The 17,069-nt window shown below is 46.1% G+C and overlaps 1 protein-coding gene across 1 annotated transcript in view; it reads left to right on the top strand.

Moving 5' to 3' along the window:
- The first annotated feature begins 1,792 nt into the window (after positions 1-1,792).
- ESPNL (espin like) overlaps positions 1,793-17,069 on the top strand; it is a 43,128-nt gene continuing 27,851 nt past the window's right edge. The window contains exons 1-2 of the mRNA XM_056808476.1: positions 1,793-2,086; positions 7,143-7,333. Of these exons, the coding sequence (XP_056664454.1) occupies positions 1,793-2,086; positions 7,143-7,333 (485 nt within the window). The remainder of the gene's footprint in view (positions 2,087-7,142; positions 7,334-17,069) is intronic.

The raw sequence follows: 17,069 nt of genomic DNA, 5'->3' as shown, positions 1-17,069 counted from the left end.
AGGATTTCCTTTGAGAAAAGAGCCCCTACTCCTAATTTACAGAGGAGGAAACCAAGGCACAGAGAGGCTAAGCAGGCTGGCCAGAGGTACACCTGTGACCCCATGTCAGGCCAAGGATTAAGAACCCAGAACATCTGAGCCGCTTTGCCCTCCCCTTTGGGTGCCAGCAGACCCGATGTCCACACCTCAGGGAATGACTGGGATCTCCTGAAGAGGGTCCCCTTTCTTTCAGAGTCTCAGGTTGAGCCCGTCTTTGCCTCCTCCTCACCCTGGTCTTCTCTGGGTCCTGCCACGCACCCCACTGGAACTTTCCTCTAGATGGATCTCTTGACATTCCATAGGGGGTACCAAGTCTGTTGGCTGTCCCAGGCCCTCCATGATACCCTTCTTTGTGGTGCTTCTCTCACGGAACCCCTCGACGGTGATGCCCTACATGGCCACACCTTGTTGAGAGAGGGAGGCAGAGGATGGGAAGAGATGCTCAAGAGTCATCCTGGGTAAAATGCCCCAAGTCAGAGAGCTGCCTCCCGGGATCTCAGATCCAGAGCAAGAAGGGCTGGAGTCCACATTTTCCCAATTTCAAGCCCAGTCCTCTGGGCAATGACAGCACCACAGTGTCTTCCCACAAGTGAGGCATAATCTGTTTCCTTTGATTTTCTTTTTTTCTTTGGAAATTTTATTTAGTCAATTTAGAACATTATTCCTTGGTTACAAGAATCATATTCTATCCCTCCCTCCCCTCCCTCCACTCCTTCCCATAGCCAACACGCAATTCCACTGGGTTTTACATGTATCATTGATCAAGACCTATTTCCATGTTGTTGGTGTTTGCGTTAGGATGTTCATTTAGAGTCTACATCCCCCGCCATATCCCCCTCATCCCATGTGATCAAGCAGTTGTTTTTCTTCTGTGTTTCTACTCCCACAGTTCTTCCTCTGGATAGTGTTCTTTCTTGTAGATCCCTCCAAATTGTCCTGGGTCATTGCATTGCTGCTAGTAGAGAAGTCAGTTACATTTGGTTGTGCTACAATGTATCCATCTCTGTGTACAATGCTCTCTTGGTTCTGCTCCTTTCACTCTGCATCAGTTCCTGTAGGTTGTTCCAGTTCATGTGGAATCCCTCCAGTTCATTCATTATTCCTTTGAGCACAATAGTATTCCATCACCAACACATACTACAATTTGTTCAGCCATTCCCCAATGGAAGGGCATCCCTCATTTTCCAGTTTTTTGCCACCACAAAGAGCCCAGCTATGAATATTCTTGTACATCTCTTTCCTTATTATCTCTTTGTTTCCCTTGATTTTCTGCCTGGGCCAAGCAGAGGGACACCAGATTGGGGACATGGCATGCTGAGGTAAGCCCTGAGCATGACTTAGCATAGTGCCTGGCACACAGTAGGGGCTTCATAAGTGCTGAGTGACCAGTTGGCTCTTCCCTGCTTGCTAGAGGACTGGCTACCCACAGCCCGAGATTGAAGCCATGAAGCCACCATGGTTGGTGGCTCTGGGACGTCCTCAGTGGCAGTTCCCTTCCCAGCATCCCTCTCCCTTCTGAGGGTTGCTTGGAGTCTCTGTCCTGCAAATGAGCCCTCCTCCGGCTGTCCCTGCAGCAGCACCCTTCCTATCTGTGCCCGCTGCCTCCCATCTGCCTGCCCGCTACGGAGCCTTATCAGGTAACCAGAGCTGGCAGCTCCTGGCCGCGCCGGAAACAGGAGCCTCTGCCTGGGAGCAGGAGTAGTTCCCTGGAGGAGCAGTGGTGTCTGCGCAGAGAGAGGGGAAGCGGCTCAGGATGGGCGACCACAGGGCCCTTTTGGCAGCCAAGTATGGGGACGTGACCACTTTACGGCAGCTCCTGGAGGATGGCAGCTTGGACCAGGGTGTCACCGACGCCCTGGGGGCTGGCCTGGTGCATCACGCCTCCAGAGCCGGCCAGCTGGAGTGCCTCAAGTTTCTGGTGGAGCGAGTGAAGCTTCCCGGGAATCAGCGGGCTAAGAACGGGGCCACCCCGGTGCATGATGCGGCTGCCATGGGCAACCTGGCCGAGCTGCACTGGCTGGTCAGAGAAGGGGGCTACAGGGCACAGGTACCCAAGGGGAGAAGGGCATGAGAGGGAAGAGGGAGGGAGCAAGCGAGGGCACAGGAAGGGCTCTTTGGGACATGTTGAGGGGGCAGATGTTGCCTGTTGTAAACCTGGAAATTTCCCTCTTAAAAATGTATTCCCGGGGCCGCTGGGTGGCTCAGTGGGTAGAGAGCCAGGCCTGGAGATGGGAGGAACTGGATTCAAATTCGGCCTCAGACATTTCCTTTCTGGATGACCCTGAGCAAGTCACTGAACCCTTATTGCCTAGCCTTTATTTCTCTTCTGCTCTGGAATACTTAGGATTGAGTCTAAGACAGAAGGGAAGGATTTACAATATTCATCACCTGAAATTTCAGTTAAAAACAAATCTGAGTAAATAGGAAACATCTCTGGGAAGCTTTGGCCATCTGGAATGGAGTAGGTGGGAGGTAGCCGTGGGATCTAGAGGACCCAGGCTGTGTGTGACCTTGGGCGAGTCAAGTCTGTGGCCTCAGTCTCCTCCTCTGGAAGATGGGAGGGTTAGGTTCTAAGCTCCTCTCTGGATCGAATTCTCATGATCCTACGCCAGATTTGGGGACAAAGGCGGAAGTCTAGACCGTCCTCCATCCCTCGTGTTTTGGTGTCTGTGTGGCCTAGAGCATTCAGAAATCGAATTTCATTTTAACAAGCATTTGTTTTAGTGGGAGAAAAAACCAAAATCCTCGTAGCAAACACGTGGGGCCCAACAAAGCCAATCCCCTTTGGCCACATCCAGAAGTGCACGGCTTTAGCCCACACAGCGCTGGCTTTTTATTTTTGATAGAGGCAAAGACTGGACAGGAGGGGGTGCTCCCAGCCGGGCTGGCCATGTAGCGGGATTCTCTTTCAGCGTAAGAAATGACGATGACGGGAAGCGTTTGTGCAGAACCACCTGGGAAGACTTCGGTCTCCTCGGCATCGAGGTTGGCCGAGCCTCTAATAGTTTCCTTAGGGTGCATCCATTTCCCTCAGTATGTCATGCAGGTTACAAGAAATGCTAGGCAGACACTAATTTCTTTTTTTAACCCTTACCTTTCTTCTTAGAATCAATATTACGGGTCGATTTTAAGGCAGAAGAGCAGTAAGGGCTAGGGAAGAGAGCTAAGTGACTTGGACAGGATCACACAGTTAGGGAATGTCTGAGGTCGGATTTGAACCCAGGACCTCCCACCTTTAGGCCTGACTCTCTATCCATGGAGCTACCTAACAGTCCCCTCTAATCATTTTTAATTCTTCACGGAATCCTGGGGAAATAGATGAAGATACAGTTGGTTGTGAGTGGAAGAAGAGGAGAAGAGAAGCGCAGAGAAGTGATTGGTGCTGGGCGTAGACAGTCTTTGTCCTTCTTTTAGGGGAGCTGAGCTTGCGCCCCTCTGCATGACCCGCTCGCCAAAGCAGTTTGGAGGGGAGGGATTCGCACTCTGCCTTACAATGAAATCTTTCTGGTTTTCTTTCCTGGGCTCCGAGCTGGCGTTGCTCATTCGGAACATTCCTTGGTTCCTTGAAGGGACTTTGGCATTTGCTTCCACGAGTCCCATCATTAAGCCACTGTTGTGGATGCCCCGGGTGCCCGCAGCGCCCTGCCCTGCCCTGTCCTGGCACGACTGCAGAGGGGCACTTACCGATGGCCGCAGGACACCCCTGCTTTTCTGGATGGGCTCCAGCCTCGGGCAGAGGAGCATGCCAGCAACCAAAGCCAAGATACTGGCTAGACCAGATCTGGTTCCCTGGACGGTGCAAGGTGGGAGGAGGCCCTTCGGATGGCGGAAAGGGAAGGACAGGGTTCTTGGCTGGGGAACTACGCTGACCCTCCTTCACAGAGGAAGCAGCTGCTTCCAGAGGAGGGGGGGGCATCGCAGTCAGAGCCCCAGAAAGGAGAAGGAGCTTGGCGCAGTCAGAGGGGTCTGAGGACAACTGGACAGACGAGATCGCTAGTCCTGCCACACGCTGGCAAACCCCACAATTGTGCAGTGGATGGGGGACACCCGTCACCCAGGACAGTGGCTGCCTGTCTTGTGAACCCCTCGGTGCCCTGGGCACATCCCTAAAGCTCTGGAGGAGGGAGAATGTCCTAGAGAAGGGCTTCCAGAGCACCAGAATGGGGGGCCCTCTGGGTGTCCCCCTAAGATCCTGGCCAGGGGCCGCTTGTCTTTTTGTTCTCCATCATGTCCCTCCTTAGACTCTGAGTTTCCTGAGAGCAGGAACTGCTTTTGGATGATCCTTGTGTCTCTGGGGCTTGGCTTGATGCCAAGCACATAGTAGGTGCTTCATGAACTTTGCTTGTTGCCTGACTTGCTGATCTCAGAACTTCGTGATCTCCTCAGCGGTCATTTCTGTGCAGATGCCCTACTGGTCTGCGTGGCCAACTTTAGTCCCTCATCTGGGAAGTAGCCAGCGTCCTCGCCCATCGCTTCTCGGCCACTGTCGTGACCTGGACATCCCTTGGCCGTGTCTGAAGGAGGATTCTCCCTGTCCCTGCCCTCCCCTCTTCCGTGCCCTCCTTCAAGATTCAGTGCACATCTCGCCTTCTTCGGGGGCCTTTCCTGTGCCCCTTCCCTTCTCTCCTGCTCATCCTTTCTCCTCTCAGATTTCATCTCGTCTCTGGTTAGAAATGGCAACTCCTCGAGGCCAGGGATCGTGTCTTAATTTCTTGGTATTCCTGGCACAAAGTAGGCAATTATTAAATACTAACGAGTTAATTAGATCAGCAAAATCGGCATTTCAGAGCAAATTCAGCCTCTTCTCATGAAAACAACCCTCACAGCCCAGAATGGGCAGCCTGCTGTTGGGATACTGGGAGGACAAAGACAGACCCGGGAAGGAACTAATGAAGGCATCCTCTGGAGTTCAAGTCACATCTCAGTCCCTTCCTGGCTTGTCACCCTAGACTTGTCCCCGTGTGCCTCAGTTTGTCAAATGAGCTGGAGAAGGACGTGGCAACCCCTCCAGTATCCCCATATGGGGTCAGGAGGAGTCAGACATGCCTGGAAAATGATGGAGCAACAAAACAGATAAATGATCACCACACAATTCAGGAGAGAGAAAACACCTTAGGCGGGCAGGATCAGGAGGGACTTTGCTGCTTCCCTGCCTTTCCAGGTCTTTCTCCAGGCATGTCCAGAGTGGCGTGTTCAGTGGTGAAGGGCCCATTTAATCCCCCAGAGGAGGGACCTAGAGAGTTTCTTTAGCCTACGTTCACCTAGCACAGTAGATAGAGCGCCAGGTCTGGAGTCAGGAAGATCCGGGTTCAAATTTGACCTTAGATATTGCCTAGCTCAGTGACCCTGGACAAGTCACTTCACCCTTTGCCTAGCCCTTGCTGCTCTTCTGTCTTAAAACTGGTATTAAGACAGAAGGTATGAGTTGGGTTTTTTAATCAGTCTGAAGGAGTTGTGATACTGAGTTCAGCACGAAGGATAATGAAGAGGAGGGCTGCCCTCCAGCTCTGGAATGGTCAGCCTTGGAAGAAGAATCAGCCTTTTTCTGCTGGGCCCATGAGGACAGAAGTGGGAGCCACATCAGGATTGGGGGGAAGAGGCAGATTCTGCTTCGTTTCCAGAAAGATGTCTCACTAATTGCGGGTGATGCCTCATGCACAGCAGGGTGGGTTTCCCATCACCAAAATAAAAGTTGGAAAATGACCTTTGGGGATCCCATTGGGGAAAACCAAGGAAGACCTTGAGCTCTCTTCCTACACAGAGGTCACACGACTCTGCCATTGGCAGTCGGTTGGCTCTGCACACATGAAATTCCAATAAGGAGCCTGGAAGACAGGAAGCAAGATGGCGTCACAGGGAGTTCCATTCCCCTTGTGGGCTAAGGCTGGGCTTTTTCTCTGTGCTTTTGAGTTCTCCATACAGTTCCTCTTCTGTATCCCTTCGGCCCAAGAGAACCACGCATGAATCACCTAAAATCCTGGCAGGCAGACTCCACAAAACAGCAAAGTACGTGGAGTTTGGTTTCTTTCCTTCCTTTCCTTCCCTCTCTGCTCCCTTTTCCTTCTCTGGATAGTCTTTTTTTTATTATTTAATTTTATTGATTAATTAAGACAATTTTTTCCATGGTTCCATGATTCATGTCTTTTCCCTTCCCCATCCCCTCCCGTAGCCAACGAACAATTGCACTGGGTTTTACATGCATCGTTGATCAAGACCTATTTCTCTATTCTTGATATTTGCACTAGGGTGATCGTTGGGGGTGAGTCTTCATCCCCAATCCTATCCCCATTGACCCATGTGATCAGGCAGTTGTTTTTCTTGTTTCTGCTCCCACAGTTCTTCCTTTGGGTGTGGACAGCATCTTCCTCAGAAATCCCTCAGAAATGTTTTGGATCATTGCATGGCTGCTAATCTTCTCTGGATATTCTTGCTTCTTCCCAAATACAATTCCTTTCCCTACTCACACAGGATTCCAACCTCAGCCAAAGTTGAAATCCCCCCTTGAGAGCTCGTTGATGTCAAAGCTTAACATTGTTCATTCCTCCCAAAGGACAGGCATCCCTTCACCATCCAGGGCATGATCTAGAAAACAGGCGTCCATTTTTTGGCCCTCCCTTTGAACCAGAGAGGAAGTCTGATTCTTTGAGGAAGTGTTGATAGAGATTGTGCCTATTTGCCATATTGAAAGATAAGCTCTGTGGCCATTATACAATACTTTACATAGATTTTACGCATTTCTAACGTTCTAAACTTTTTCTGTGTTGCCTGCAACTTTCACAAAATCCCCCCAAATTCTTGTTTAACGTTATGCTGACTCACAAGGCACCAAACCCCAATGGGGAAAGTCACAGTATAGAAGGAATACCCATATTTGCACATTGATAGGGGAATCGAGCAAAAGAAATGAATCTCTAAAGGCGGGAATTCAGGCCAGACAGACTGAGAGCAACTCATTGGGGAGTGCAGGACCCTGCCCATCTCCATGTCGTGTAGGTGCCCATCTAGCTAAAACAAAGGCCAGACTTGGCAAGAAGGGGAGAGCCAGAACCCCAGCTAGTGGGCTTTGATGCAGCACCTCCATCCTTCTCTCTCTTTCTCTCCAGGAGCAAGACACATCAGGGGTTTCCCCTCTGCACCTGGCCGCTCGCTTTGGGCACCCCATGCTGGTGGAGTGGCTGCTCCAGGAGGGCTGTGATGTCTCCCTGGAGACCCTGGAGGGAGCACTTCCCATACACTACGCTGCCGTCAAGGGGAACCTGACCTGCCTGAAGCTGCTGGTGGCAGCAGACAACAGGTGAGGAAGCCCGAAGTACCATGGGAAGGAGAGCCACAGCTGCGCTAGAAGATGTAGCTAGAGAGAGAGCCTGCTAGATAATAGGATCAACAAGAATCGAAGGGGTTGGTAGAGAGCTGGAAGGCGCCAAATGGCCCAGGGTTTAGGGAGAACCACGTAAACCAGGTTTGTCAAATTGCAGATATAGACCTGGAAGGGACCTTCGTGGCCTTTAAGGCTGAGCACCTCCTCTCACTTTGTTGCGGTTCAGTTGGGTCCAACTCTTCATGACCCCTTTTGGCGATTTCTTGGCAGAAAACTGGAGTGCGTGGCCATTTTCTTCTTCAGATCATTTAATTTAATTTTAATTTATTTATTTTAAACCCTTCCCTTCCATCTTAAAATCAGTACCAAGTGTTGGCTCCAAGACAGAAGAGCCCTAAAGGCTAGGCATGTAGTTGTTTAGGGTTTTCCTCTAATTGCTTCAGGTATAACAATGGATAATGTTTGAGTGAGTGTTTGGGTAGATGTAAATATATGTTTCCAGACTGTTCACACTGCAGGGTTGCCCTGATTTTACATAAAAAATCACGTCCTAGAAGGTTATCTGGACACTCAGGAATTAGGAGGAAAGTATGGTCAATGGTGAGAGGACCTAGTTTAACCATTGGGCTTTTGAGCTCTAGGACCTGCTGTATTTCCCCAGTATCTCCTGCCACTGAAACCATACCCCCTATGGTGGTATCTCCTGGGAACGTCTTTAGGACAGGCTTGAAAGCACCAGTGTCAATGAGAGCCTTGTATTGTTTTTCCCCCACTTTAATCCATACATGTGGTTCAGGTGTATTAGTTGTCAATGAACCAGTTGTCATGTTGTTGATTCGTACTGCCCCTACATTAGCTGTTGTCTGTGTGGTTGGACTAATGAAAGCTTCTTGGTTTAATTCATTTCCTGACTGATCTTCATTAAGACTCAGTTCTGTAAAGTAAGAATCAAAACCATGGATAGCTGCCTGCTGTTTCTCACTCTGAAGGTCAGACAGTCCCCCTTCATCTAGAACTTTGGCTTCATGCTGGCTGTTTGAACACGGAGCCACCTTGGCAGTTGCTGTTTCCTGCATTTCATCCATATTTCCAAATTTTACAGTTGCATATTCTGGTAATGATGTCAACCTATCAATATTTTGAATTTGTTTGTAATATCAGCCCAATTTCTAGATGTATAATCATTTAAATTTGAATTTTCTTTGTTATGCTGTAAGGGATGAAAAATCTCAGCTTCAGGGTTCAAATTAGTTCTTTTTCCTACAGGAGTATGCACTAAGCAGCTTTTTGTCCTTTCAATTAGTCCAAAGGGGATTTGTTCATTTCTGTGAGAGTATTTACTTTGCATTCAGGTTTTACAGTTATAGGTGTCTTAGTAACAGTTATTTCTGCTTTCACATTACTGACTTGGTTTAGAGAATTGAAATTTTGTTTCCTTTCTGCTGATGTCAACCTATGGTGTTGTTGATGCAAGTTTTTATAACATTTTCTTCTCTGATCAATCCCTAAACCAAATCTGCACCCAAAGAAATTCTCCAGATATATTTTAATTTGTTCTCTGGTTTTCTCTTGTCCAGTTACTATGCTACCTGTTTCTGAACTTTCTATATCTTTTTTCATCTCTGCTATTATATTTCTGATTTGTTTCCATCTCCATAACTTCTCTCTGATTTTTACTAATGTTTTGTTTTGATCCTTCAAGGGAAACTCTCACAGAACCCATAAATTCATTTACAGGTACCACCCTTATAACATCATCTCCCTTTTTATATTTTAATTTCAATCCCTTTTGTTTCTTCTTGTTGACACTATTCCAGTCCTTTCTCCCATATACAATCTCTTGCTTTAACAATTTAGGGTCCTGGCTTCATACTGTATATCTCCCTTTGACAACATCGAGTAACGTGGTTTTGTTCTTTTTTGTATAGCTTCCTGCATTGATTTTAAATCCAGCATTTCTGAATTTTTTAGCATGCAGTGTGAGGAACAAGTGTTAGTGTTCCTATAATAAGTCTTGCCCTGGTTATTTGCCTGGTTTCTTGTGCTTCTGTTATTTCCCTGTTCATATTTTTTCTTTAGATAGCAATCTCTGACTAAGTGACTGACCCTGTTGCATTAAAAGCATTTTCTTGTTTCTCTCTGACCCCTTTGCTTTTGGTAAGATGGTCTAGAGTATGTCTTGATCATGTTTAAGCTTTTCACTCCCTCAATTTCCTTTTGTCTCAATGAGTCTTTGGTACTCTGCAATTTTTATTCGAGCTCATCTTTCTCCCTCTCCTGCTCTTTCTGATTTTCATAAAGGTAAGTTGCTGTGTTCCTTAATTCTGAAATAGGGTATCTTATTTAGGAAAGAAATTTCTGAAAAACTTTCTTAATTGCATGTTGCATCCCTTCAAAAATTGCCTTCTGATATGGGCCACTGATTCCTGTGAGTCCTGGCGAATTCCAATAATTGACTCTATGTTTTCTGGCAATCTATCAATGTAAGTGGCAGGGTGCTCATTCTTTTCCTGCACCATCTTGTCAAATTTGCTCCAAGCATTTGGTTTAGAACAAAATGACTTTATGGCTTGCAAGAGGTCTTCTCTGCATCTTTTAAGTATGTGAAGTTCGCCAGTCTAGCAAAATCGAAGTCCTCTCGTTTGTGTGCCTTAAGCCAGTCTATCAAGCTCTCATCCTGCCTGGTCTTTTCTACAAACTGCCACTCTTCATGAGGGCTAAATACCTCTCCAATAATCAAATCAATATCATCAAAATCAGGCTCAAAGATTTTGAAGGCATGTTTCAGCTTTGAGACATTTATAGGGTTCATTTATGAATTTTGGGAATCATTTTTTCAGGGAATCCAAGTCTTGGGTTGTGAAAGACTTGTGCATTTTAGAATGTAACACACCAGTTCAATCAGTAATTTTGTCACATCATGAAGAGACAGGATTTTATGAGCCCCTGTAGCCTCATTTGATGTGTTTTCCTGTCTGGTATTGTCCTCTCCCTTGTCAGAAACCTTGTCCTTAGCTGTGGTGTCATTTGTCTTGTTTGTATCTTTCCCTGAAGCAACTGTGTCACCAATCACATCTTTAGGTGTTTCAGCCCCTTCCCTAGCATTGTCCTTTTCCCTTCTTGCCAAATATTCATTGCATATTTTCTGGACCAAGTCATCTAATTTATTGTCTAATACAAGTATCTATGCAGCCTTCCTAGGTATGAGCATCCTTAGAACAGATCTTAAGTAAGAGAGGGTCTGTATGACCATGAGGATCATGTAGACTTGGGTCATCACCTGCCAAACTATGGCATTGGAGAATAGAATCATGGTGATGAATAATGAGGTGTTAACTATTAGTTCTACTGTGTCCATCATGACACTAGTTACAGTATTACATATTATATAATACGCCCAATAAATCACTAATGCCATGAGCACAGATGCCCAGAAAATCAATTGCAGCACCATGCTTTCTCTTCCAAACCCCTCTGTCCTAGCCCTTCAAAATATGGCTACCCTTGTTTTGGGGTTCCAACCGACAATCCTCCTTTCAATTGCCTGGGATGGATTCTAGCTTTTTCCTGGGGTGACAAATTGTAATCGTGAGGGGGACTTAAGAAAGGAAGGGACCAGTGAACAGCTGTTTGAGGACTGAGTTCTGTGTGGCATTTCCTCTTTCTTCCTGAGTTAAGCTGTTATCAATGGAGTCAGGCAGTTCAGGCTAGAGGGTGAGTCTACTCCCCAGATTGAAACTCTCTACTACATAGACTCTGAATCAATTTCTGTTGTGACTCAAAAGTATCTAATGTATTTTGATATGAAATTATAGAAGGAATGAGGAAATGAAAGGAAGGGAAAGGAAATGAAAGACGGGACAGAGGGAAAAAGGAAGGTCCCTACTATTTCTTTCCTACTACAACTTTTGAGGGTTTGACCAAAGAAATCTCTCCAGGGAATATGCTCTGAGTTTCCCCTAAGGGAAAAAAATAGAGTCTCTATTCCAAATGTTGGCTTCAGTTGGGCCTGGAGGTCTTCATTCAGTCCAAGCAGAAAGGATTTGGAGATGAGTACTTTCTTCCACTGAGCTCCCCCCAGAGTCCCAAATAAGAAGAAGAATTCTTTCTGCCTCCAACAGCTTTTTTGAATCTTCATCCCCGCAGGTCCCGAAGGTTCCATTTGCTCCTTTTCTGAGGCATCCCTTCAAACTTCAGATTTCTCTTGCTCTTGGTCATTCCCTTATTCATACTGGACAAACCACCCCCAGTATCTTTTTCCAAAAAATCCCAAATGGGGTAAAAAAAAAAAGGTAATATACGATTAAACAAAAACAACAACAAGGACCAAATGAAAATCTTCCTGAGTTCAAATCATGAGAATAAACTTCTTAAAAAATCTTTTTCTTAGCCAATTGGCAAACTTCTACCTGCTCAGTCCTAGCCTTTGGGGCACATTGGGCACAGGATCTGAAGTCGAAGCCTTGGAGGGAGCTTAGGGGCTGTTGAGTCTAGCTGAGGAAACAGAGGCACAGGAACTGACTTGCTCAAGGTCACACAGATCATTTGAACCCTGGTCTCCTGAAACCTGCACTGGTGATGTTTCTTTGATACCACAATGGTCCCTAGAAGTGACCCCTTCCATGCCTTCTACCCTTAGCTCTCCCCTTCCTAGGGCCTCAGCCCCAGCCAATACACAAACACACTAAAGGGCAATGGAAAAGGCAGTATTTGGAAGGCTAAGAAGTTCCTGAAACTGGATTTGAACTTGGACCTCTTTGGCCGCAGGGCCAGCTTTCTGTCCCCTGTGCCAGCTGGCTGCCTCTGGGTGTCTTAAAGACCAGCCTAGCTAAGCATGTTGAGCTGTACCGCCAGGCTGGCTGCAGGAGGTGGATGTTTTGGCCACCACTATTCTGGCAGACCATCGGCTAAGCCTACCCAGGTTATATTTTTTTGGAAGAAATACTTCGATTAAGAACCTGAAATCAGAGTCTTGACTGCACTGTGGGGGAACTCCCCTAGACTGGACAATTCTGGCTTAGAGAGGTGGCCGGGCTCTGGGGGAGACGGGCATTGCCAGGGCCGGCTAGCGGGCAAGTGTCAGAGGTCTGGCTCGCTACCCCCTACACCACACTGTCTTTAATGAACGAGTGCCGCCCCAGGCCTGCCTTTGGCCAAGGTCTCCATGGCTCCTGGAGGCTCCTGAAGCACTCGGTGGCCCCTCTCTTACCTGATCATTGGAGAGTCTTGGAGGGAGGTAGACGGAGTCGTCCCATTTTACAGCGGAGGGAGCTGAGGTGCAGAGAAGGGAGGGACTGGAGCTCCAGGTCTTCCCCACCCGCCCGTCTTCATCTTCCATTTTTTCCCAGATCACAATTCAGCGTTTAATATTTATTTGGGGGCATTTTGCACTCCGTGGTCTCCCCCTCCTCTCACCCCCTCGTGGTCTCTACACTCCCTCCTGTGACGCCTCTTCCTCGCGATTGCTTCCTCCAAACACCTGTGTGCCGCGCTTGGCTCAGAGTCTCCGTCTCAGGCCTCAGTTTCTTGCTTTGGTCCTGCACGTTGTTGCTGTACATATTTGTGTCCGTAAAGGGCTTCCTGCCACCAGCAGTCTTGGGGTTTAGTCCCAGAAACGGGGTCTCCAGGCCACTTTCTTGTACTAACCATGAGCTCCGTGGCACCCCCAGGACGCGGTAAGCCCCTGAAGGGAGGGGACACTTGTGCAGATTCCCTACTTGGTGCCGATCCATTCTCTTCTGCAAGCAGAGAATCACCCCAGTCACTGGGGCCTTAAATGGGATGTCAAGGACTCGAACCCAGATCATCCTGACCGCTGGCTGGCTTTTCATCCACCACCCCACACTGCCTCTTGTTTGATCTATTGTGGACGTTCAATACGGACTTGCCTGGCCTGGATCATTCCCAATTGTTTCCCAGAATGTTTATCCCAATTCACAAGGTGTCTAGCAGTACGTTAGGGCACCTGGGCTCCCACAGGCTCTCCAAGAGGGGATTTCCCCATTTTACCAATCTGATGGGCAGGGCTGGGGGCAGCAGATCATCCATTTCTCTTTTTATTTATTTTTAAGGGTGTTTAATACTAGATTTTCTTTTTAGGCCATTTTTACTTCCAAGTAAATCCCTTCCTCTACCCACAGAGTCAGATCTTGTAACAAAGAACAAAGGGAGATCCAAAGAGGTGGGCAGCTGGCTCCTCCCCTGGGGTGGCCTGGGCTGCGGGGATGGAAGCGGCTTGGCTCCAGGTGGCCAGAGGCAGAGGCAGAGCGTCCGCCGCTGGCACGGTACTTGGCTCCTGATATGGACTGAAAGGTTTTGATCAATTTTAATGAACCTCAGTTTGATTTAGCTTTCGATAACGCTCTCAGAATGTTAGTTCGTGTATATCATAGAGCATGATTTATGCTCATGTTCATGTCTGTCCTTTTATCTTTTATCCGAGAAAAAGGAGGTCGTTTTACCTTGACCAGCCTCCAAAAAGGGCAGCAGAGCCCAAATTAAAAGAAGAGCACGAATAGAAATTGTAAAATGCCTTTGATTATTTACAAGCTCCTGCTCAGAAAAGCTCATTGTATTTCCTTCTGTGCAAACCTTCATTTTTTCCTTGTCAAAATGAAACTGAGCCATGTTTGCTTTAAAATTAACCTTTCTCCTAGAACATCTTTCCTCATTGAGGAATCATTTCTTTTCTCGTGTATTTTGCTTAATGATCTTGTGCAAGAAGACTTTTCAAAAGAAAAACCCGAAAATGTCAGGACTTCATAATCAGGTGCCACGAAAGTTTGTTTATGATCCTTTGTCACTGTGGACGACTAACCAGTTCTGACATTTCTGTTAGATTTGGGGTGAATCAAAGGACAAACTGATTTCATTCTTAGAATTTATCAGATGCAAAAATCCCAACAGTTTCTCTTGAAGTCAAATCCTACATTTGACAAAACTTTGAGTGTGTTCTTTCACGGTGCATTTCCAGTAGACAAGTGGATGTGATATTTTTTAAAATCAACAAATCTGGCTTGATTGTAAGTTATTTGAAACAGTTTTTTAAATGTTTGTGACTAATCTCTAATTAAAAGTATTTTATTATCCGCTTTGCACTCCTGAAATTTTTAAAAAATAAGACCTCGGACTTCTTTAATTTAAGAAACTCCTAGCAAGAAAATTCTGGCAACGCAAGTCAACAAATGCTTTGCGATTCAAAGTCTTCAAGACTTGCCCAGGGCCTCCTAGCCACTATGTGTCAGAGGTGGCCTGGACTTAGATGCTGAAGATGCAGGCTTGGTTTTCAACTCCCCAACCTCAGCCTTGCCTCTGACAGTGCCCAAAGGCTACATAAAGAGTATTTCCTGGGAAGTTAGGGAATAGTTTCAATGTGCAAAACTCCATTTGGCCAAATACTTTCCGGTTAATGGTTATAATCACCATTACAAGTTAATAAAGTACTAGAATGAGGGGCCAAATCATCCTAAGTGCTTAGTGGAAAATGTAGAGGTAGTTTTGGAGACGTTTTACTGTTTGATATTCTATAAATTCCCAAGTGTCCAGCCTTAAACATAGTCACCCCCTTTCATTCCCCCCTTTTTCTCTGCTCACTGAGAATGTTTTAAAAATATGTCTTTCCTCATATCATTTGTATCTCGTGAAGTATTCCAAGTCCTCAGTTATAATTGGAGACAGTGGCTTCAGTACAATGGACCTCTGGTTTTATTTGGGGCATTTCCCCTTTCCAGTGGTATAAATACAGCCCATTTCACTTGGGATTTGTCTGTGTCTTCCTGTGCATCTTTCTAGGGAGTCCACCCAAAATGCTGGGCGCCCAACTCTAGATCTCCCACCATTATGTGGGTATGAAATGGAGCATGTGAGCTGCCATCCTTAATTATTGCCTTCTCTTTCAACTGTATATCTCAGATCTTTCATGCAATTCTGGGTGCACAATTCTTTGTTGATAGCATACCTTAGTCTATTCATTTGTACCATGAGCCTCTCTCTAGCCCTTTGGGTGGCCTCCAAATTTTGCATGTCATAAAAGTGTCACTGGCAGCATTGTCAAGGGCTAAGCTTACCTTAAAACCGTGCTGCCTAAGCACAATAAAATCTCCTTTAGAAGGTTTGGGGAATGATGCGATTAGTTACATTGATCCAGTCATTAACCCACTGGTGCCCGTAAAGAAACAATCTATATAAAGCAATTGGGGAACAGTTAAATTCAAATATCAATCAAAACCCCTTCCCAACCTTCCGATAATGCCAGTACCTTTCCTCTGACATCGTCTCCTCTGTGTAAGTCTTGTTTGTACGTACTTGGTTGCACACCATCACTTTAATTAGATTGTAAGCTCCTTAAGAGCAGGAACTGTTATTTGCCTTCTGTTTGTATCCTCAGTGCTTAGCACAGTTCCTGGCATAAGAGTCCATGCTTAGGACAGGCTTGCTGACTTGATTTAATGTAAGATTTGGCACTGACTATCAAGTGCATGAGGGGTTCAGAGAAAGAAGAGTGGGAAGAAGTCCTGGTCGCCAGATGTAGGTAGCTTTATTGGCTAGCTGGGGCAACATGGTACTTGGTTTAATCATTTATACATTAGTGATTTTCAGAGAATTGTAATAATTGATGCTTAACATAAAAACTATCCTAAATGCCATTTAATCCTTGATTGAGAATATATTTGAGGGAATCCTCGTAAATACAATCCTTCCAAACAAATTTAGATGATTTCACTTTCGGTTTTATATGCAAAGTACTAATAAGCCATAAGAACTCTTGAGTGGAAAAAATATTAGAAAAGGAGGTGAATTTTTGCTTGGAATTATTTTCATATTTCGAAGAGTCTCTATTGCTGAGTTATGGCCTCCTTTATCTGTTTATATAGGGAAAACTGTGTGGTTAACTGGAAACAACCAAGGAAGCTATCCGTTTCCTAGTTATGATCCTTGTCTGCTTTTTCTTTGAAAGCCCTTCTTTCTGGAAACGTCTATGCTTGGAACATTTCAGGCAGAGAATTTCCTGTTTCCTACTTGATGGATAGGTCCCTCTGTCCAGGGTGAGAACCCAAGCAGATTTGCCTGCATGGGAACTATTCCCTCTCTGCAAAAAAAAAATACCATAGAAACTCATGGATTTCCTTCTGCTGTGGCCTACAGATCATGATGTCTGAAGCTCCTTGGGGAGCCTTCCACTGCCTGTACCCTGCCTCACTTAGATGGTATTAGTCCTAAATCCAGTGGGAGGGCAGTTGGTCGGTTACCCTAGGTGAAAAGAGTCCATTTTCTTGGCCCGTTGTGATGGGTTCATTGGGCTCCTTGGAGAACCTTTTGTATTTGCCTTGTTGCCTTGGGTATTTAGTTGAGCCATGTGGCCTTCAATTAAATTAAACATGCCAAATAAAAGGGCCAATTGCTTTCAAAATTGAATGGTTTATCAAATGTTTCTGGAATATCGTTTTCATTCTCAGCAGTTAAATGGACAACTGAAAGAGCTAGTCCATCAGCATCTATATCTGGGACAGCAATACAAATGAGCCCAGAATTGAATGGAGCTGGCTGGAACACTGCTTTAGGAAATTGAAAGCTGATTTCATTCCCCGACACCCACCCCCTTCTCTCCCTGCACCAAAGACCCTTTATGGGGAAAAAAAAGCTTTTTTTGCATAAATATTTTACATGTGATGCTTTAAGTCTAAAACATGCATATACCATCTGTCATCTCTGT

Source organism: Monodelphis domestica, chromosome 8, assembly GCF_027887165.1.
Source record: "Monodelphis domestica isolate mMonDom1 chromosome 8, mMonDom1.pri, whole genome shotgun sequence".
Classification (NCBI taxonomy): domain Eukaryota; kingdom Metazoa; phylum Chordata; class Mammalia; order Didelphimorphia; family Didelphidae; genus Monodelphis; species Monodelphis domestica.
This window is presented reverse-complemented; position numbering and strand designations above follow the sequence as displayed.